At 34.4% G+C, this 21880-nt stretch overlaps 2 protein-coding genes and 1 long non-coding RNA gene across 5 annotated transcripts; 2 read left to right on the top strand and 1 right to left on the bottom strand.

Moving 5' to 3' along the window:
* Positions 1–1466: 1466 nt before the first annotated feature.
* On the bottom strand, positions 1467–4272 carry LOC8285056. Of its 3 annotated transcripts, none has more exons than XR_003079943.2 (5): positions 4115–4272; positions 3449–3752; positions 2689–2854; positions 2124–2253; positions 1467–2046 (listed from the first exon to the last, which is right to left on the bottom strand). It is a non-coding gene; the product is annotated as an uncharacterized LOC8285056 (long non-coding RNA). The 3 variants fall into 3 exon arrangements; XR_007215721.1 differs by having other exon boundaries at positions 1467–1971; XR_003079942.2 differs by having other exon boundaries at positions 2004–2253.
* Positions 4273–4776: 504 nt separating this feature from the next.
* LOC8285055 (NAC domain-containing protein 86) lies at positions 4777–6716 on the top strand. Its single transcript, XM_002526055.2, has 3 exons — positions 4777–4966; positions 5675–5976; positions 6090–6716. The coding sequence occupies exons 1-3, from the start codon at positions 4777–4779 to the stop codon at positions 6207–6209; spliced, it is 612 nt and encodes a 203-aa protein (XP_002526101.1). The 3' UTR covers positions 6210–6716.
* Positions 6717–7317: 601 nt separating this feature from the next.
* LOC8285054 (sister chromatid cohesion protein SCC2) lies at positions 7318–21334 on the top strand. Its single transcript, XM_015723535.3, has 28 exons — positions 7318–8179; positions 9139–9257; positions 10670–10872; positions 10954–11047; positions 11146–11402; positions 11992–12099; positions 12258–12369; positions 12521–12617; positions 12720–12906; positions 13047–13478; positions 13617–14149; positions 14224–14434; positions 14508–14558; positions 14672–14830; positions 14928–15095; positions 15441–15740; positions 15816–15968; positions 16831–17000; positions 17676–17784; positions 18152–18313; positions 18402–18506; positions 18576–18809; positions 19157–19290; positions 19369–19662; positions 19744–20236; positions 20405–20497; positions 20598–20723; positions 20835–21334. Exons 1-28 carry the CDS (start codon positions 7905–7907, stop codon positions 21051–21053), a joined length of 5598 nt encoding a protein of 1865 aa, XP_015579021.2. The 5' UTR covers positions 7318–7904; the 3' UTR covers positions 21054–21334.
* Positions 21335–21880: the final 546 nt, after the last annotated feature.

Genomic DNA, 21880 nt, shown 5'->3' with positions numbered 1-21880 from the left:
TGGGTATATGATTTTCATCAATGATGAATATCTATTGACAAACTAATGAATATTATGCCTATAAATTATGAATGTTTGTATCAACCAAAAAATATTTTCAATATGCATCACAAAAATAATAAAAACTTTCATAACTAGTCAATATTTTTATTTGAGAATAATGATGAACATTATATATACAGACAATGAACATTATAGTACTAGATAATGAAAATTAATATTAACACTGACAAATAATATATTAAACGAAATGAACATAAATATTAACCGTAATAAATATTAAGTTATAGATAATGAATATCTAAATACAAAAAAGTAATTATTACAGAATATTACATCTACCGGATATTATAAGTATAAAAGATGAACATTTTAATACATGTAAATGAATAAAAAAAAATATTAATATGTATCTAGTCTAATAAAAATATTTTGACATGTGTTATTATACTTTAATATATATGATTTTTAATTATGACACGTGTACTTATTATTAATATGTACAATTCAAATTTCTGTATAATTTTATAGTTTTTCTATTAATTTATTTATAACTTTTATATTTTTATATTGATAAAATCTTAAAATATAAAAAAACTAACAAAAACATTAAAAATATTTAATTTATTATTATTTTTAAATATTTTATTTAATTATAAAATATTAAAGGATCTATTTAATTTTATATATAAAATAATTACGAGTCATATAATAGGCAAGTAAACGACTAGCTTTCATAAATATATATTTAAAATATTTTTTTTAATATAATATTAATTTTAGATTAATTCTATCACAATTAAAAAATAAAAATTTCATGTGCCAAAAGGAAATACACGTGTCAAAATAAAAATCTTTTAGATAATGACAGTGAAATAATTATAATAGTCGTATAACACGTAAATAACCTGCAGTTCTTATAGATATATAAAAAATTTATTTAATAAATAATTTTTAATATAATATTAATTTTTATAAATTTATTTATTATAATTTAAAAAATTAAAACGGTACAATTATAAAAGAAAATGTAAAGAAGTGGGGACAAAAGCTTACATTATATAATTTGAAAAGAAGTAGAGAGCTGATATACTCTCCTCTTCTCCATACACATGTGTTGTTTATAGACTTAGTACATCTAGAATCATGCACCGGCGTCCATGTTATAAAGATTGTGGAACAGCTCTGCAGATTCAACAGAGGATTATTTGGACATCAAGCCAACCATGATTTCCAATTGATTGTCATCAAAGTAAACTCAATCCAGCTCATGAGATGAGATGCAGAAAGAATGATTCATTAACATGAAGGCCGAATGAGGAAGCAGACCATTTTGTTTATTCTTCTGATATCCAACCCAATGAATTAAGAGATTGGGTGTTCGGTATATGGATGTTGAAGAAAAGCTGACAATTGTTTAGTTATCTGGTTGTGTTTGAAAATTTTATTTAGAAAGACCTCGAGTATTTATGATAAAAGTTGTTATCATTTATACCTAGGAACAAATGTAGCGCACGTGCCACTCATATAGAATGAGAGATTACACACCTGTTATAAACAGGTGCTGGACTCAATTTCCCGTATTTACCAATTCGTGTGACCGTTTCACTTCATAAAATGATTTCTCCATTTACAAATAGCCTTGAGATAGAGATGTCTACAGGTTGATCTCCATCGTCGTCCCAAGATTATGAGTCCTCAACCTATCTTGATGAATTTATAGGACTTTGCTGCGACCATGATATACCAGCTAATATGTACACTAGATGGAACTCCAAAGATCCAAGGAGGTGATACTTCTGTTCCTGTGCCAGGAAGGTAATTTCTTAATATCTTGCTGAATTTTGTATTATTGTGTACTCACATTCTCTTCTGGCTGTTGTGATTTTGATTCTCACTTAAACCGAAGATTTTGGGTAGTGGCAAGACCTAGAAGACAACTTCTTAAGATAGAATGACTTTTTGATTGAACTGCACACCAGGAAGAAGGATTTTGAGAATGATTTGCATATAAAAACTCTAGTGGCTTAAATACCAAAAACTCTCCTGCCAAAAAGAGGTGAACTCAGCTGCTTATGTCAGTTAACAAGATAGTGAATCCACAAAAGAATGCGGTGGCCTACATTAATGATCCCAGTTTATTCTTTGTGCAGGCGTCTCTCTTCAGCCTTGGTTTTGGCTTCCGACTTAGAAACCGCCATCCCACCTTCCTCTATACTTCCTAATCTTGTCGTACTTGGCATTGAAGTTTGCCTGAAGTGAAAAAATATGACTTAGAAACACATGCATTTGCAAGTAAAAGATACATGGACAAGAGTAGAGCTTAATATAAAAAGAATAATTAAAATATGGTGAGTTCATATTCTAGTCTACCTTGATGGCTTCTAGCAATTTGCTGAACTCCATCTTGTAGAATATTACTAATTACAATCGTGATTTTCCTTTCACAATGAAGTAAGGGATTCTCCAATTTCCGGCACAGAGCAGGAAACCATATAACATAACTGATTCTATAGGGTCCACTTTATTAGCAATAACAAATTTTATTTGTCAAATGACCAATAACGATTTACACAAGACCTTCTATGATTTTCGGAACATTTTAACATTTAATTGGATGAGCTCTTGATGCCACACAAGAGGAAATGATACATCATACAAGTAGGACAACTAAGAAGCATGACCTACCTGCTCAATGAAACAAGCAATGTGATTAAAACCATAGTCAACAACAATGGGCTTCTGCCTCAACAGTTTTCCCTTCAGCCTCAATCTCAGCTCTCTGCAAAAAGCCTTCTTTGTTGCTCTGTCATATGGCCTGTACTTGAGAAGCAAACTGAACAAGCTTGTTGCTCTGAAACACGACCATGCAGCAATAAACTTTATTAATCAAATATAACCGAAAAAGTAATCTTCATGTAGAATAAGTGCATCTACAAAGGGGTGATTAGAAGTAAATGGTCTTGAAGAAAACAGAAGTCTATTTGTACATGGATGCATTAACACCAAACAGTATTAAAATTGAAAAGTAGTTGAACCGATATCAAAGCACAATAAAAGAATCTGACAAGTGAAAACTCAGGTCAAAGGAATAACAGCACATCCCATCTTCCCTTCAAACAACAGCAGCTAAGAGTTAGAAACTCGAGCTACAATACCACAATTAATAATCAACCCACTCAACTCCTACCCTGTTCTCTTATGTTTCCACCTCTAAGCTTCTTGCCCATCATAGACTAAGGCAAGCTAACCCGTCCCATGAGAAAGATCATGGACTGGGTATTTATTGTTTACTGCATGATCTATATACACATGCTGATCTATGTATGTAACCCAATAAAGTAAACGGTAAAAACATAAATCTAACTGTAAATCATAATCTTGAGCACTGAAATGAGCAATTGCAACATAACAACAGGATAGTACAAATAAGCAATCCTAGATTTACCAAGATTTTTGTCGAGTGTCTTCCTGAGCTGAATAGGTTCAGACCCGGAGGCATCTTCAACCTCTGCTGTAGAATCCTTCTCTTCCTTTGAATTTCAACAAACTTCGGCCATTCCACAAATTTATGCAAATCCTTTTAAGGAGACAGAGCCCTTCCAATACCAAATTGCTCAGGGCGCTTCTCAAACAAATACAAATGAACATAGACGACTCCCAATAGCAGAAATACACGAGAAAAGTGATAGAACATACTGGTTTCCTCTAAGCAGGTGCTGCTGCTGCTACTTTCCCTCCTCTTTTGGTGCCTGAAGATGAAAAGAAGAAGCAAAATTCAAACAATGGCATGAAATAAGAAGCCAATAATTCCACAAGAATTTAAACTTCAACCAAACTCCGAACTATAGATATACCAAGCGACAACAATCAAATTCCACCTAAAATATAACGGAGACAAAAGGAATCCAGTTTAACGGTAACACCTACTACTAGTCATTGATAAAAACAGACAAAACTTTCACATATAATAGCAGACATAAATATCCAAGCAACAAAAAAGAAATTGAATAAAGATGAGAATTAAGCAAATCAGAACTGAAAAAGTAGGCAAACTGATCAATAATACAAGTACAATGACAATAATGCAGTCAAAGAGTACGGTTATAGTTACCATTTCTGCGCCGTGCACTAGCTTGGCAGCCTATATGATAACAGCGTCGCTTTGCGAAATCATCGAGCCCTAAAACCAGAATGTTAAATTTGAGTTGGATAAGCCAGATTATATTCATCATTTTACGTTTTCAGTCCTTTCTCGTAATACTATCAATTATCAGGGTCCAATAATTAGGATTTTCTTTTCTTTTAAGAAAAAAAGAAAAAGACAAATTCTTTTAATAGCGTCTTTTTTACCTTAGTGTATCAAGTTAAAATAGTATTTTACTATTTATTTTCCTATTAAAGGTTTACTAAGTTGAATACTTAAAATTGGGAATTTTCAAGTCCTTTCACGATTTTCCATCAGACTTCTTACTAACATGTACCGACTTATAGCTTCAGAAAATCCATCGCAGTAACTCCTTCCCTTCCGTTATATAAAGAGTGCTTTCAAATTTCAAAAGCCATTCATCCATGGAGCAGACACAAAATTTGCGCCAGATTTCATAAGATACATCCATCCATTTAAAGTTACTTTTATCACTAGATCAACTCCTGCTCATCCCTTAGACACTATACATTTTGTTCATCCTTAGATAGTCATGTCGCTAAGTGTGAATCAAATTTCCGTGCGAGTTATTTAAATTTTGTTAGATTCTGCAATTTTAGATTTTAACAATGGATGGAGTTGAAGCAGAAAACAGCAATCTAGAAGAGCTTGATCTTCCGTATGGATATAGATTTAGGCCCTCCAAAGCAGAGCTACTGGTTCATTATCTGAAGAGAAAGATAATGGGAGAGCAACTTCCGGCTAATGTGATCCCTACTATTGATGTTTACGCTTGCAATCCAGAACAACTTCCTTTCAGTAAGGCTCTTTTTTGAAAAAACAAAAGTAGTTCTTACACTAAATCAATTCTCCCTCTCTCATGCATTACCTGTTTGGCTAGTGGTTTGATTTGTTTATTTTTCGTAGTATATAATAAACCGTCACGAAATCATGCATCGTAATATTGATTTGTTTGCGTTTCTTTTTCGATGCTATTGTTCTACACGCACTCATGCATGATTTGTTTGGTTTTCTTTTTCAATGTATTAACTCATAATTTGTTCCATTCATAATAATATCTGGATAATTGAATAAAAATCATATTTAGAAATCAAGTTTTGGAATCCATTACTTTTTAAATCTCCGTACTGATCTTTTTCTATATCGTACTAGTCGTTATTCTGATATATAAATGAATGTTTAGAGATCTCCAGAAATCACGTGCCTTAGCCAAGTCATGTTTTGGAAGCAATTCTGCTGCTGTAAACTCATAAATTCGTGGCATTTTATTTGATGTTTGGTGTATTATATTCGTGTTTTTGGAAGAGGAATAGTTGTTAGGAGAAACTCATTCGTGGGCAAAACATAATTTGAATATAGATTTACATATTATTGCTTGTTGTGTAACTCATGTTAATTTGATGTCTTTCTAGTGAGAAGACAAATCTGTGACAAACGTTAAGTATTCTTTTGTGATAATCAATCAATTTTGTTGCTTTAAAAAGTAACATAGATTTGTAAATGCAGGACTCTTCACGCGTGGAATTTCACATATATGGTTCTTCTTTTCCAAGAGGAGAAAAGGCAAAATCTTGACCAAAGATGGCTACTATGATTTTGCCTCTCCTCCTCGTGGTGCAATTTATGAGAAGATTGAACCTGCAGCAGGATCGAGAAAAACCAGAAAGCTTGTCGGTTTTATGCGTCGACTGCATTTCTACTATGGAAGGCCACCTACAGGAATAAAATCTAGATGGACTATAGAAGAGTTCAGAATTGATCCTGATACTGTTGATGTAAATAAAGATGATCATGCTACAAAACGAAAGGTAATCTTTCAGTTCACTAATTTCATGGCACTACTTTCATATGATCTGTGAAATTCTCTGCTTTAGCAATATTTATAAAAATTTGTTTTCTTTTCTTTTTTTGTTCTTTTCAGGTTTCGAATCTTGTTGTCTGCAAAGTTAAGGGACCTCTACTATATCCTGAACCCTGGAATGAGATATCAGAGACATTTTGTGAACTTGAGGAAGACGAAGTATCTGAGGAAGATGACTAGAATATAATAATGCTGTTCCCTCTTAAAAAATCTCTGTAAGAGGTGATTTTGTTTTTTGTCAAGTGAGTTTGTTGTTGACTTTCAAGAGTTGGCTGCACAGGTGAGTTTGTTCTTTTAAACAAAGTAAATATCATTTTTTCTCAGGAATCATCTTTGATAATTAAGATAAACATTTGTCGATCAATATTTAGTAGCCTGGATAGCCGTCCCATATCTGAAGGTTGTATGTCATTCGTATCAATGAGATTTTTCGGGTAAAAGCAGAAGGCTTACTTTGGTTTTCGCGTAAACTATTATTATTTTAGATAATTCTGACATGTATTTACTTTTTAATGCGTTTGGGTGGTGCAACTCTAACCGCTGCTGCAGCCTATCATTTTTTAGTATGATGCATGACAGTATCTGCAAACATGATATTCCCTTCTTCATATTTACAAAATAATGCATCAAAATTACTTATATTGCCCGACCAAAAAGAAAAGAAAAAAATAAAATAAAATCTGTAACTTACAGGCTTACCCTCACTAAAATAAGATGTTAACATGAAAATATTTTATATTTGTTTCTTTTTCTTTTCTATTTAAGGCGAGCTTGGCGTAATCATCTCTCTATAGACAATATAAAATCTGGGCAATATTGATCCACTTGAATAATAAATCATATTATGTAAACTAAGAAGTGGTCAATCATATAGCTACCAACTTAATTTTTCTGATTAAATTTTCAAAAGATAACGTTAATAAAACTATATTCCTTAATAAAATAGATAACTATTGTATCAAAAATAATAATTTTTTAAAAATATATATTTTTATTTTAATTTTTATATAATTTAATATATATTTAATTTAAACCATCATTAAATTATTATTAAAGAATATGTTGCTCTTTTCTTATAAAAATCTTTCTATTTTTGTAAGAACTATTATTATTTTTAAATTATTCTTATAATAAATAAAACTAGTTTAATATATTAAATTTGATTTAATTGAATTTTTAATTTTAAATACAAATGGATTCAGATTGGCCATTGATTTTTAATATTTTATTTTTAAAACATCCATAAAACCTTAACTAACAAATGGATGAACCCATTTAAAATGACGGCAACCCAATCTGAACTAGATTTATCCATAAAATGATTAGCTAAATTTTAGCAGTATGAATTTCATGCATAAAAGTTCGGACACGATTTGAAATTTCCTCGACACACAATTTGGGAGGTAATTTAATTACACAAAAAACCAAAAAAAAATTAAAATACACAAAAAGCTTCTTTATCAATCCCGCAGCACAAACGGGCAAAACTGGAAGGGCATTTCAGTAACTCCATGAAAATTGCTAGACTCGAAAACCAAAATATAGCACTAAAGCAAGCGTAAAACAGGGTCAACCAAGGGCATTTTCGCCATTTAGGTTACCTAAATCTCTCCAATTTTCCACACCTATAAAACAAAATACTTAAAAAAAAAAAAAAAAAAACTATCCCCAAAGAAAATAATAACTTTCCCCGCCATTTGCAATCCCTCACTTCTCTCTTTCTAGGGCTCTCTGCACTGCAAGTCCACCAAAAAACCCTAATTCTTTGTTCTCATCCAAATTAACCCTTAAACTTTCACATTATTACATTATTACCGCTCTATGAATGCTATTACTCTACCAGCACTCGTCAACTCACCGGTTAATTAATAATCGATGAGCAATTTAAATTCAGTAAATCCGATTGGGTGGAGCTCCTCCGGTTCAAGCTCCACCCGACGTGGCATAGGATTATCGAATACAATACACTCAGAGGTAGCGCCGTGTTTGCCTTTGCCTTCGGTTCCGGTGTTCTGTGGTGCATCGGATCCAAACCTGAAGTTGTTTGATGATGGAAATATTAGAGGTGTTTGGTCTTTGAATCGTACTGAAATTATTTCTCAAGCTAGTCGTATCGCTGATCTGCTTCGTCATACTGACGTGTCTTATCTGTAAGTTTTGTTTATTTAGTATTATTTTATCTTGTTAGGTTCAGGATATGCTTATTTTTTGAAATGTACATGTTAATTATATGAGCCTGTTTTCAGAGTGAATTTAACAAGTAAGTGAAAAAGAACAGTTAAAATTAATCTGTCTTTCCAGATTGAAGTACAACTGTCTCTGAATTAACTTGATTCAGCTGTGCGCCTAATGGTGTCTGGAAAGTCTAAAAAATGCGAGAATTGAAATCTTTTTAGTCATTTCTCATGTTTGGAAATCTCTACTTGCTAGAATTCAATTCTTTTGAACTTAAAAGAACAATGCATTTTGATTCATGCAAAAATGACATAATCTTGCAAGAATCGCATTGTCTTCAATTATTGCGAATGATTAATTCCAAACAAGGACTTCTTTTTTCTCAAATGCAAATATGAGATGTGCGTGGGCTATGCTAATCTTGATTATTGTTTGCTTGACATATGCAGCGTAGATATGTCTTTAAGACCTTTATATAGTGTGATATTATACAGAGTGAAGTAGCACTTTCTTGATTTGTTTTACTGTAGATGTTGTGAAAGTCCCACCAGATGCACATTTTGTTAGAAATCACCCACTCAATACATGGAGGGATAAAGAATATATGCTGAAAGAAACAAAAAGTGAAACATGAGGAACTAGTGGTTTGGCACTGTGCTTGCTTCTTGGAGCAACCTGTGATTTTCGCTACAGAGGAGAAAATACAATCATCTAGAAAGTCCAGGGTTTTAGAGAATACTTGAAATTACTGAGAATACTTGAAATTACTGAGAACCACTATAATAAATCATCCTAGGTCAATAAATTGTACTTCCATGGAATTGTGCGCAATATCTTCTCTGAATATGGGATACAATCTCAGAAAACGTTTCTATTTTCCTCTGATGATTGCATTGAGTGGCAGCATCTGTTTTATATATGTTTTTCGTTACAGGAACTTCCGAGATGAGACAAGGCTTACTTCATTTGGAAATGTGGAGCCCCTAGAACTTTTTGACCAGGTTCTCCAATGCAATCCTGAAGCATTCGAGTATGTAACTCCTGGTAAACAAAGTACAGACTATTGCTCTTTCAATTTGTTTTTCCGCTTTTCTCAAATGAGCATCTTTGTCTTTCTAATATGATTGATTGGACTATGTTCTACAAATTTGAGTCTCAATTTGATTTGTACTCAACATGGATGACTGCGTGCCTATAAAATTTAGATTTGTGTTGATCGAAAGATATAGCAAAGCATTTAGATTAAGGACCTAGGTTTAGGTTATCTTGCACTGCAAGGAATCAAAAGTGTGAGGCTACGCTGTGATTGGTAAGACTAAGATTTGACTAACAAAAGAAAAATCAATGAGAATTTGCATATTTCGTTTCTAGGAATTAACACTTCACGCCTTCATCATTTACATATGGTTGTGATAAGTGTCCATTTTTTTTGGAAATTAATCATTTTGGTATTCTTTGTTAACAGTATGATTTTTACTGTTGGGATTGTAACTAACTAACTATATTTTAATTTAGATTGGGAGTGAAAATATGAAATTATGGCTTGTGGGAGTGCTAAAACTAATTCTGGGAACCATTGGGTTGTTATGTTGGGAAGGGAGATTCACAAGTCACAACCCGAAGAACTGCATAATCCTAGGATATTAATTAGAAATGTCCATGGGCTAGTTTAAGTTCACAGTACTTGCTATTTTCAACGGAAACTATATATTATGACTCTAACATTGATCAGTAAAAGTTATTAGTTAATTGAAAATGTTGAGATGGACAAAATAATGCACTCACACTGACATATATAATAGGAGATGTCAGTTTATTGTCTTAGGGTGTTCAATTTTGTTGATAGATCAGATTGGCACACATTTGCTTTATTCCAAGTATTCATGATCTGTTTTCCAATCTTGTGAATTGTTATTGGGTAAACTGTATGATTTGCAAAAGAAAGAAAAAAGGATGTCAGTAAAGTGAAGGCAACCATAGCCTGTCAATTGTCCTCTTTTATTTATTTCTGGTTTTGCATATGAGATAAAGTGATTTTAAAGAGAAGCATCAAAATATCTGCCGGTTTTAGTAAATTGTTTATGTATAGATTAAACAGTGTAGAATAATTATGATTCTATAAATCAGATGCAATAGCTTTTGATATCTGTAATTCTTCCATTTATAGGTTTATAAATAGGATTAAAACATAAATTAGCTGACACAAGATAATTACTGATTCAAATATATCTGTTTTGTTGTGATAATTACTCAAACATACAATTTAAGTAAAAAGCAGCAAGACAGGTCAAAAGATATCATAATTTCAAGTTTAATATTGATATGATGGAGACATTTGGATGCTATGCACCTAGTCTACGACTTTTCATGATTTAATTTTAATATTGTGCTAGTGGTGCTATTGTTTTTACATGACACTTAGTCTGCTGTCCTCGTGCTTGACTGCATTTGCTTAAGTTTCTCAGGTAAGAATGATATTTCTGGAAGTACAACATTTGAAAGCAAGCCCATTGGGCCAAGTATACCTGTTTTGCATCAAGGTCAAAGAGATTATTATGGAACTCAAACTCATCAGCGCAACTCCATTGGGCCAAGTATAATTGTTCCAAATCAAGGTCAAAGACACTATGATGAGAGTCAAAATCACCAGCGCCACTCCATTCCTAATGTATGTAAGCGTTGGGACTTGAGATTTAACTATAGATGATTGCTTTGCTTCTATATTCCTGACATGGAGGATAAACTGCAGGATGTTCCACCATCTACGAGAAAATCAAAAGTCAAGAGGAAGGGCACTGATGACATCCCACCATTGATTCAGCCAGATCCTGCTGAGCTTCAAGGTTGGCTTAGTGACGATAAATCTCTCCTTCACAGCCTTTCTCTCTCTCTCTCTCTGGCCTCCTACGCTTATGCTAAGATTTGTGTGTTAACATGCTAGATGCCATCATTGGAAGCTTCTGTGAAATGCTAGAGGACTTCTCTGGTAGGGCTGAAATTATGAGTGATGAACGGGATGAAGCAGAGTGGTTGTCAATGCCTGCTAGTGATCTTAGAATGATTGTAAATGAAATAATGTCCATACGTGCAAAAAAGCTTCTACATTTGGTTCCTGTAGATATTCTTGTAAAACTCTTACAGATTCTAGACCATCAAATACACCGAGCGGAAGGTTTGTCTGTTGATGAATATGAGCATGTGAGTTTCTTATTCTTTTGTTTTGATACTGACTTCTAGATTCTGCTATACTTATCTGGAGTGCTGTGTCTACCCATTTATGTTTTTTATTTTTCATTGGCACTTGATGCTTGTCAAATACATAAGTTGGTGCTGTATTTTCTTGTAATCAATATCTAATCTCGTTTTCTCTTTACCTTTTTGTCTGATATCTTTAGTAAACAATGTCTAATATCCCTTTTTTTCTTTATGAAAATCCACTACTAACATGTGAGGTCAATTATAAGAAAGATGCAAGGAATTGGGTTTTGAAATGCGAAATCTTTTTTATTTTAGTAGATATTAATTCTTGAGATCTGTCATAGAAACTGCAAATCAATGTGCCATCAACTTATTGTCTCATTTGAAATTATAGTACTTGGAACTATTGATTAATTCTTACTTCGAGAGCTTTAGGAATGAATAAATACCTATATCAGGCTTTTGGTTGAAGATCTGCTTTGTTGAATTTTTCCCAAAAATCCGAGAGGCAGTCTTCTTTCTGTTGCCTGATTTTCATCCCTGGTTTGGCAATTTTAGTCTTCTGAGTTTCTGTTCTCTAATCTTGCAGCAAGATTCTGATGCAGTTTCCTCAGTCTTTTGTGCCCTGGAATCCATTCATGCAGCTCTAGCTGTGATGGCGCATAATAACATGCCAAAGCAACTATACAAAGAAGAGGTATGTGCTGTATCAGTCACATTTTCTTCTTCATTTAGTCTTTTTTGAATGAGCTGTGTATCATAATACTTTCATTTCTTTCAGTTCTTACAGTGTGCTTGTCTAAAGGTTTTACATGATTCTAACCCTCATACTAATTATGGCTTTTTTTATATCAGAATATTGAAAGAATTCTGGAGTTTTCTAAGCATCAGATTATGGATGTTATGGCAGCTTATGATTCATCATTTCGTGCTTTGCACAAGCCAAATGAAAATGGGGCACCTGAAGGTAAGTCTTACCCTTAGATGACAGTAGAAGTTTTTGCCGCTTGATCTTAACTTTTATTTATCCCTGTTCTTTTGAATGACAACCAATGAGTTGCTTGTTTGCTTCTTCCTCTTTTCCTTCCTTCGCCGAGTAAATGTTGTCTAATTATCAGGTGATGAAGATGAAGATCTTGAGACTGACTATGGTTCCGCAAGCAAGAGAAGGCGCACTCAGAAGAGTATAAAACCAAAGAAATCGACATTAAACAAGTGTGCTTATCAATATTCTGTTCCATGACATTGAATAGCATGGTTAGTCTTTTCATTGTTTGGAAGTGAGGTATCTTATTGTCTACCATTTTTCCTTGATAGGGTCTCCGGTGCTGTGAATACCATTCTACAAAAACTGTGCACTATTCTCGGCTTAATGAAGGATTTGTTGTTAATAGAGAGGTTATCAGATAGTTGCATTTTGCAACTGGTGAAGACGAGCTTTACAACATTTTTGGTGGATAATGTCCAACTGTTGCAATTGAAGGCAATTGGTTTAATTAGTGGGGTAGAAATCTGTACATAGTGTTTCTTCTTGAGCACTTGTTAATGTGTGATTTTCCACGTATGCTTACTTACATACTTGTTAAGAATACGTATTCATCTTCTGCAGTCCGAATCTCAATTCTTTTTTTAACGGTGATGCAGATATTCTATTCATATACACAGCACCGTGTGTATGTTGTAGATGAAATAGTTCAACTTTTATGGAAGTTACCATTTTCAAAGCGTGCCCTAAGAGCCTACCATCTTCCCGATGAGGAGCAGAGGCAGATTCAGATGATCACTGCTTTGTTGATCCAATTGGTTCACAGTAGTGCAAATCTTCCTGAAGCATTAAGGGAAGCTTCTAGTGGTAATTCTATCTTAGAAATGTCACTGGATTCTAGTTATCCAACCAAATGCCATGAGGCAGTCACAGAGACATGTTGTCTTTTCTGGACTCGAGTCCTTCAGCGCTTTACAACTGCAAAAAATCAGGATGCTTCTGAACTGAAAGCGATGATGGAAAATCTTGTTACTGACCTACTGACAACTTTAAATTTACCTGAATATCCGGCATCAGCTCCCATCCTGGAGGTGAGATATGTAAAGTTAATATCTGCTTCAAATGTATTACATTGATTTTCATCAGCTGTTAATCTGAAATCTGAGGACAACTCTATGCATTTTGCTTAGATCTTGCTGAGATGAAATCCAAGAAACTGTTTGTTGCAGGTTCTCTGTGTCTTGCTACTCCAAAATGCTGGACTGAAATCCAAGGATGTCTCTGCGCGTTCCATGGCCATTGATCTTCTTGGTACAATTGCAGCAAGATTGAAGCAGGATGCTGTGGTTTGCAGCAGGAACAAATTTTGGGTACTACAGGAATTGACTAGTGGTGATAATGCTGATCAGAGTTATCCAAATGATGCATGTTGTGTTTGCCTAGATGGAAAGGTTGAGAAAACACTGTTTATGTGTCAAGGTTGTCACAGATTGTTCCATGCTGATTGCATGGGAGTAAGAGAAAATGAAGCTCCTAATCGTAGTTGGCACTGTCAGATTTGCGTCTGTGAGAAGCAACTTCTTGTGTTACAATCATATTGCAATTCACAGTTGAAGGATGAGGGGAAAAAGAACAATAATCGACTGGAAAAAAAATATAAAGCTTGTGATCCCATTACGAAAGTTGAAATTGTTCAACAGCTGCTCTTGAATTATCTTCAAGATTCTGTATCTGCTGATGATGTGCATCTCTTTGTTCGATGGTTTGTTCTCAAAGCTCTATCCCCATTGTTCATATGTTTCCTTGAATTGTTTACTCAATAACATGTTTCTGCAGGTTTTATCTGTGCTTATGGTACAAGGATGATCCAAAATCGCAACAGAAGCTCATTTACTACCTTACACGACTCAAATCAAATCTTGTTGTGCGTGACTCTGGGACTACATATTCAAAGCTGATGAAGGATTCAGTCAAGAGAATTACTTTAGCACTGGGACAAAATAGTTCTTTCTCAAGAGGGTTTGATAAGATTCTTCATATGCTCCTGGTCAGTCCCCTATTTCGTTTCCTCTATATTTCTATGTGATATGTTATTGACTTTACACATTTGTTATTTTCAGGCAAGTTTAAGGGAGAACTCTCCTGTAATTAGGGCCAAGGCTTTACGTGCAGTGAGTGGAAAGTTTTATTTGTTGATCTAATGTACTTTTCTGTTGTGGCATGTTTGACTTCTAATGGCTTATGACCTAATTACTGCTCCTCTGCCTTTTCTTTGATGGGTCAGGTCAGCATTATTGTAGAAACTGATCCGGAGGTATTACGTGACAAACGTGTACAATTGGCTGTTGAAGGAAGATTTTGTGATTCTGCAATATCTGTAAGAGAAGCAGCACTGGAACTTGTTGGTAGGCATATTGCTTCGCACCCTGATGTCGGGCTGCAGGTTTGTCAAATTGAAGTTCACTCATTCTGTTACATTTGTGAGATTTGCTTCTATTGTTTATTTCTCTTAATCTCATACAAATTGCGTGATGATGCAGTATTTCGAAAAGGTCGCTGAGAGGATGAAAGATACAGGAGTGAGTGTTCGAAAACGAGCTATCAAAATTATCCGAGATATGTGCACCTCAAATGCTAACTTCGCTCAATTTACAACTGCTTGCATGGAAATTATTTCTCGCATTACTGATGACGAGTCAAGTATTCAGGTAATTTAATAGCACAAATAATTTGTAAATAACTGTTAGGCACTACTGCTATCTTTTTTATAATTTTGCATGTGTTTAGCTTTTTCATATGGTATTATATGTTAGTACTAGGTGATCATCCTTGTTAGTCAATGGTTTCTCTCATCTATAGTCAGGAGGTATTAAAAATTCTATATTTTGTTCTTATCACTATAAAAATCAGAAGGTCCATTAATTGTTCTTTCATAAATTTGCTGACTATATGATAATAATTTCATTTATTTTCCTTATTGGAAAATACTTGTATGAAAAACCGTCAGTATCCCTGATTTGATTTCCTGCATTCTATATTTCTCTTATAATTAGGATATCGTCTGCAAGACATTTTATGAGTTTTGGTTTGAGGAACCATCTGGTTCTCAGACACAACGTTATAGAGATGGTAGTTCTGTGCCCTTGGAGGTGGGTAAGAAGACTGAGCAAATTGTTGAGATGTTGAGGAGGATGTCAAGCCATCAACTCCTGGTTACTGTCATTAAGCGCAACTTAGCCCTTGATTTTTTGCCACAATCAGCTAAAGCTGTTGGAATTAATCCTGTGTTACTTGCATCAGTTCGTAACCGCTGTGAGTTAATGTGCAAGTGTTTACTAGAGAGGATATTGCAGGTATAGCTGCTACTTGTTCAATTTAGATGCTTGTTTATTAAGTTATGAGAAACTTATTGGGAAATTTGTTCTCAGGTAGAGGAAATGACCAGTGAGGAAGTGGAGGTTCGCACACTGCCTTACGTGTTGGCATTACATGCATTCTGTGTTGTGGATGCTACACTTTGTGCACCAGCTTCTGACCCTTCCCAGTTTATAGTCACTCTACAGCCATATCTCAAGACTCAGGTTATCTGAAGTTTGCTTTATGATGCTATGTGCTTATCTGGTATCAGTTTAATGGCATAATAATTTCTTTGGTAAAGACTGTTTTTATGCCTTACATGGTTTGTATTATGTGATCCAGTATACTGCCTTTTGTCATTCTTGCTACCCTTTTTCTATGAAGAGAATGCACTGCTGAGTTTTTCTTGAAAGACTCATCTATTTTTATCCACTTGGATGTACATATTCCATGGGTTCTTCATTATAAGCTAATTGTTTTCATGTTAGCTGTGGTGTGTATATATGAAATGTTCATTAGTGTTGCACATATTCAGTGGTCTCCATTTCCACAACCCAATATATTTAGATTTGTGATATTTAAGTATTGGCCATTCTCGAACTAGTGAATACTTTGCCTTCGCTTTATATATTTATTGTAAAAGGGAAGTTTGGAGGAGACACATGGAAAATTGGTAATTAAGCAGCCATCATCCGGACTGGTAGATGTTTTAAGGTTGTAACCACAGTTTTGAATTTCAAATGTTATTTGGAAATGTTGAAGCTTATTTCAATTAACTGGGTCCTTTTAGATGCTTGATATTTACTTGCTCAGTTATCTGCCTGTTTAAGACTTGTACAAGTATCTTGTATTTATGTTTCGACTTAGATAGACTATACCTAGTAGCGAGCTTTCCATGCAAGTGTCTCCTTGTTTCAATGTAATGCTTCTAATTCAAGATTTCTCATAGTAGGCTGCATTGCATGAATATCTATGGGATATTACAAATCAAAGAGAGAAAAATGAAAGAAATTTGAAATAGGCCATCATTATTGAATAGTTGTTGGAGAGAATTTATGCAATCTAACTGCCTTCTTTTATGTTCAGGTTGACAACCGAGCAGTTGCACAGTTACTGGAGAGTATAATCTTCATAATTGATTCTGTTCTACCCTTGATCCGAAAGTTGCCTCAAAGTGTAGTTGAAGAGCTTGAACAAGATTTGAAGCATATGATTGTTCGGCATTCATTTTTGACAGTAGTCCATGCTTGCATAAAGTAACTTTAATCTTAAATTTTTTTTATCAGTCACTATAACTGCTATATTGTTAATATTTCAATCTGTTTGATCATGGCAATACTGTATGGCCAGATTACTGTGTGCTGTGTTTTCTTCCCCTTCCCCTGAAAAACTAAAAAATTATTAAAATGGGGGTTCCATTGGGTTGAAGAAAGCCTTTTTTTTCCTTTTCTGGAGAAACTCTGAGCTTCTTGTTCTGGTGATTTCTTCCAACATTGAGTTTATGAGTTAGTTGCACTTTAATCTGGGTCTATTGTAGCTTTTATGTCACAGCCCTTTTATTGCCATGTAAACTTGCATAGTCAATTCTATTTCAGTCTATGGAACCAAATATATAGGTTTTCATTATTTTTTTTCTTTTTATGATTATGATATTGTTTCCTCATGTGGTTATGGTACAATGATATTATTTGTGTATTACAAATCTTGAAAGGTATTGGTTTTAATGGCCTCCATCTGTAGCACGTTACAGTGTGTTAGTAGGCAAAATGGCCAACGAGGAAAATAAAGGATCATTGAGGGAATCCACTTACAAGTCTTTCTTGACATGGATCTGATGCCATTGTTTATGCATAATGTTGCACTGTGTCATTGTTTAGATGAAAGCTGTTATATACTTGCTTCAAATATGCTGATCCTGTTTCTCATAACAGGTGTCTCTGCTCTTTGGGTAGAGTAGCAGGAAAGGGTGCTGGTGTTGTTGAGTATCTTATTCAGGTATTCTTCAAACGTTTGGATGCTCAGGGAACTGATAACAAGCAGGTTGGTGCTGCATTGATTTTTCTTTATCCCCTTCTTTTCGTAGTATCTATGGTTCCTACGAAAAGCTGTATTTTCTATTTTTTTGGAAATGATGTGCTTTTATGTATTCATAATTATGTGACATGTGCTTGTAGATGATATAAAATGGATTAAATGGATGACAAAGTTGTTAAACTGTCTAGATAATTTTATTGGATTGTGGTTGTAGACAGAGCTATGCCTATGCATCTCTGCCATTAGTTTGAAATGAGCATCTTTTACAGTGTTCAGCAGAGTTGCTTACTAAATGTTCAGCAGACTTGATGAAGTGAATTTTCTGAAACACAAATATATAAATTAACTATTTTCCTTTCCCTTCAAAATGCAGCTAGTATGCCGCTCTCTGTTCTGTCTGGGATTACTTATTCGCTACGGGGATTTTTTGCTGAGCTCCTCTAGCAACAAAAATATCGATTTAGTTAGCAATCTTGCCTTGTTTAAGAAGTATCTTCGAATGGAGGATTTTGTAGTAAAAGTCAGATCGTTGCAGGTATGCTGTCTCTGGCAGTCTGGCTCATGATGTTTCTGATGCCTGCTTTGTTTTAAGGGTGTACTTATCTAGTTTATAATTCTTGTAGGCTCTAGGTTTTGTTCTAATTGCTAGGCCTGAATATATGCTGGAAAAGGACATTGGGAAAATATTAGAGGCGACTTTGTCTTCTGGTTCTGATGTTCGTCTTAAGGTAATAATGCACTCTGTTGTTCTCTGATTCCATTTCTTTTTCCTGTATGCTAATCATTCTTCTGCTCAGATACAAGCACTGCAAAATATGTATGAATATCTTCTTGATGCCGAAAGCCAAATGGGAACAGATAAAGCCAGTAATAATCCCAATCCTTATCCAGTAGAAGGGGCACATATCGTACCTGTTGCTGCAGGAGCAGGTGATACTAACATCTGTGGGGGGATAGTTCAGTTGTATTGGGATAATATTTTGGGAAGGTGCTTGGATTTCAGTGAACAAGTTCGCCAGACTGCACTTAAGGTGAGACACTGTGTACCTTGTCCTTGTCCCTATCCATGTCACTGGATGGGTAAAAGCCTGGCTACAGAAGAAAAGTAAAACAAACATCTTATTTAAGATCTGAGGAAGTTTTGAAAATGACATGGATTATCTTTAGCATAAATAATAGTATAATAATTTCCAGGTTAATTATAAATTCTTGCTGGAAACTTTTAAATGGTTCGTTGTGAACTAGATGCTAAATTTTATGCTCTAACTCATATGCACCTAGCTAGAGAGCATGATTATGGAATCACACTTGCTGTGAGTTGCTATATTTTGATGTCAGGTGTCTTGAGTTTATATTTCCTGCTATGTTTTAATTGCAGATTGTGGAGGTAGTGCTGCGTCAAGGTTTGGTGCATCCTATTACTTGTGTTCCATACCTTATAGCACTTGAAACAGATCCTTTAGAATTAAACTCAAAGTTGGCGCATCATTTATTGATGAATATGAATGAGAAGTATGGTCCTCAAAACACTTATCCCTCCTCATTGATGTTATGTTAGTTATGCCAACTTACAGATTGCTTCTTTTCCAGGTATCCTGCTTTTTTTGAAAGCCGGTTGGGGGATGGCCTTCAGCTATCATTTATATTCATGCAATCTATTAGCAGTGCATCTCCTGAGAATTTAAACCAAAAACTGCAGTCTAGAGCTGCTGGAAATATAAAGGGAAAACCTGAAGGTGGCTCTCTTACTCAGGCAAGGCTTGGAGTTTCCCGAATCTACAAGCTTATCCGTGGAAACCGTGTTTCAAGGAACAAATTTATGTCCTCTATTGTTCGAAAATTTGATAATCCAAGCTGGACCAGTTCAGTTGTACCATTTTTTATGTGAGTTCTCTATAATGTCAGCTCCAGGTTGCTCTATTCCAATATGATTTATTTTAACATTAGGGTTGTTTCCTTTTACAGGTATTGCACAGAAGTACTTGCTATGCTGCCATTTACTTTACCTGATGAACCCCTTTACTTGATTTATTCTATAAATCGGATAATACAAGTTAGGGCTGGAGCACTTGAAGCAAATATGAAAGGCTTAATTTTACACTTGTCACAAAGAAATTCTCGGAAGGTGGCCCATGAAAATGGGTTAATCCAGCAAGAGCCAGCTCAGCCTGTTTTCCATCATATGACCACAATGGATTTGAATGGGATGGGTCAACAAGAGTCAGTTGCTCGGCCTGTTTTCCATCATGTGACCACAATGGATTTGAGTGGGATAATTCAACAAGAACCAGTTACTCAGCCTGATATAACTCCTTTGACATCATTTGATTTGAATGGTATAGTTCAGGAAGAGCCCCATTTGGTCTTGAAAAATGATGCTTCAAGAGATCTAAAGATGGATAAGATGAGCTCTGGTGATTCTTTCAGCATCTCAAAAGATGATGTGGAGAAAATCCAGGTACATTTTGAAGCTGTAGTGTTGTTTATACAAAGTGAAGAATGTCTTGTTTTGGATTTTACTATGGCACATCCTTATTTACTGTTGTGGCCTTTAGCCTCTATCAGATAAGCAAATTGCGAACGGTATTTTTCTTGCATCTGACTTCTTTCTGTGGTGCTTGTGCAGGTTGACTGTCTTTCAGCTACTGCGTTGCAGCTTCTTTTGAAGCTGAAGAGGCATCTAAAAATCATGTATAGCCTGAATGATGCCCGTTGCCAGGTAGAACAGTAAAACTTTGGCTTCTCCTGTTGCTTCTCTTTACTGCAGAAATTGTTTAGATGCACTGTTGCACTTATTTACTCGGTACATCTATAACCAGGCGTTTTCTCCAAATGAACCTCCAAAGTCTGGAGAAGCTCTCTCAAGGCAGAACATTCCCTTTGACATTAGTGAAACATCTACTAGCGTGCCATCCACATATCAAGATCTGGTACAGAGATATCAGGTAATGTGAAATCCAGTTCTGGGATATCATTTCTGTATGATAGGAATGAAGTTTGGTTCAACTTCATGAATTTGCTGTGTATAATCCTGTTTGACTGGCTTTATTCCACAGGAATTCAAGAGTGCTTTAAAAGAAGATGCTGTAGATTACACCACTTATACTGCGAACATCAAGAGGAAGCGTCCTACCCCAAGAAAGACCAAACATGGACGGATGAATGGAGTTGATGATGATGATGAAGACGATGATGCAGATTGGACAGGAGGGGTTCGGAGAGTAAGCAATAGTGGGAGGAGAAGTAACAACAGTAGAGCATGTAGGCAGCGATGATAGCTTTGTAAATATTAAATAGGTAGGCTAACATGTACATTAATTAGAGGAAAAAGAAAAAGGAAAGCAATAGGATAGAATGACAGCAAAAAGGAAAAAGAAAGGAAAAGATTTCTGGAAGCGGAGGACAGCCAGGGGAGACCCGGGATGTATGCAGGTTCTGATAATGTGGGCCTGCGTTGAAGGGGTCACTTTCTGGAGCTGTTTCCATTTTGTATTTTGCTCAACATATTGTGACTACATTCTTTTCTGTGCAATGAAATTCAAGTTATTTTGTATTAGTCGCCAGCAAGGCTTTCATAATCTCGTGTTGACTGAAATTGTTCAATTCTTCTCCTTGTGTGTTTTTTTTCTCTTCCTACTACTACAATTGCGATTGCATTCTTATATCAAAGGTTAAATAAATTTAATTTAAGATTTTTTTAAATTTACATCTAAAGGTCAAATAAATTTAATTTAAATTTTTTTTACTAAATAACTTTCTGAATTTGTGTTTAAGAATCAAATATCTTCAATTTAAATTTCTTTTAAAAAAAATAAATTTTAATTAAATTATAAAAATTAAAAATAATATTTTATTTCATTAATTTATTGATATAATATCTAGTGACACGTTTAATTTAAAACATATTAATTTTAAAATTAATTGACTCAAAAATTATAAGTATTAAATAAGTCAAATTTTTAACTTTTTTAATAATGAGCCCATAACTTATCATTTTTAAGTCAAATAAATTTAAAAAATTTAATTTGTCAAATAAACTCTTATATAATACGTCACATTATATCGCATCAGTAAATTAATGAAATAAATATTATTTTAAATT

The sequence above is a fragment of the Ricinus communis genome, chromosome 5 (genome assembly GCF_019578655.1).
Source record: "Ricinus communis isolate WT05 ecotype wild-type chromosome 5, ASM1957865v1, whole genome shotgun sequence".
In the NCBI taxonomy this organism is placed as follows: Eukaryota; Viridiplantae; Streptophyta; class Magnoliopsida; order Malpighiales; family Euphorbiaceae; genus Ricinus; species Ricinus communis.
This window is presented reverse-complemented; position numbering and strand designations above follow the sequence as displayed.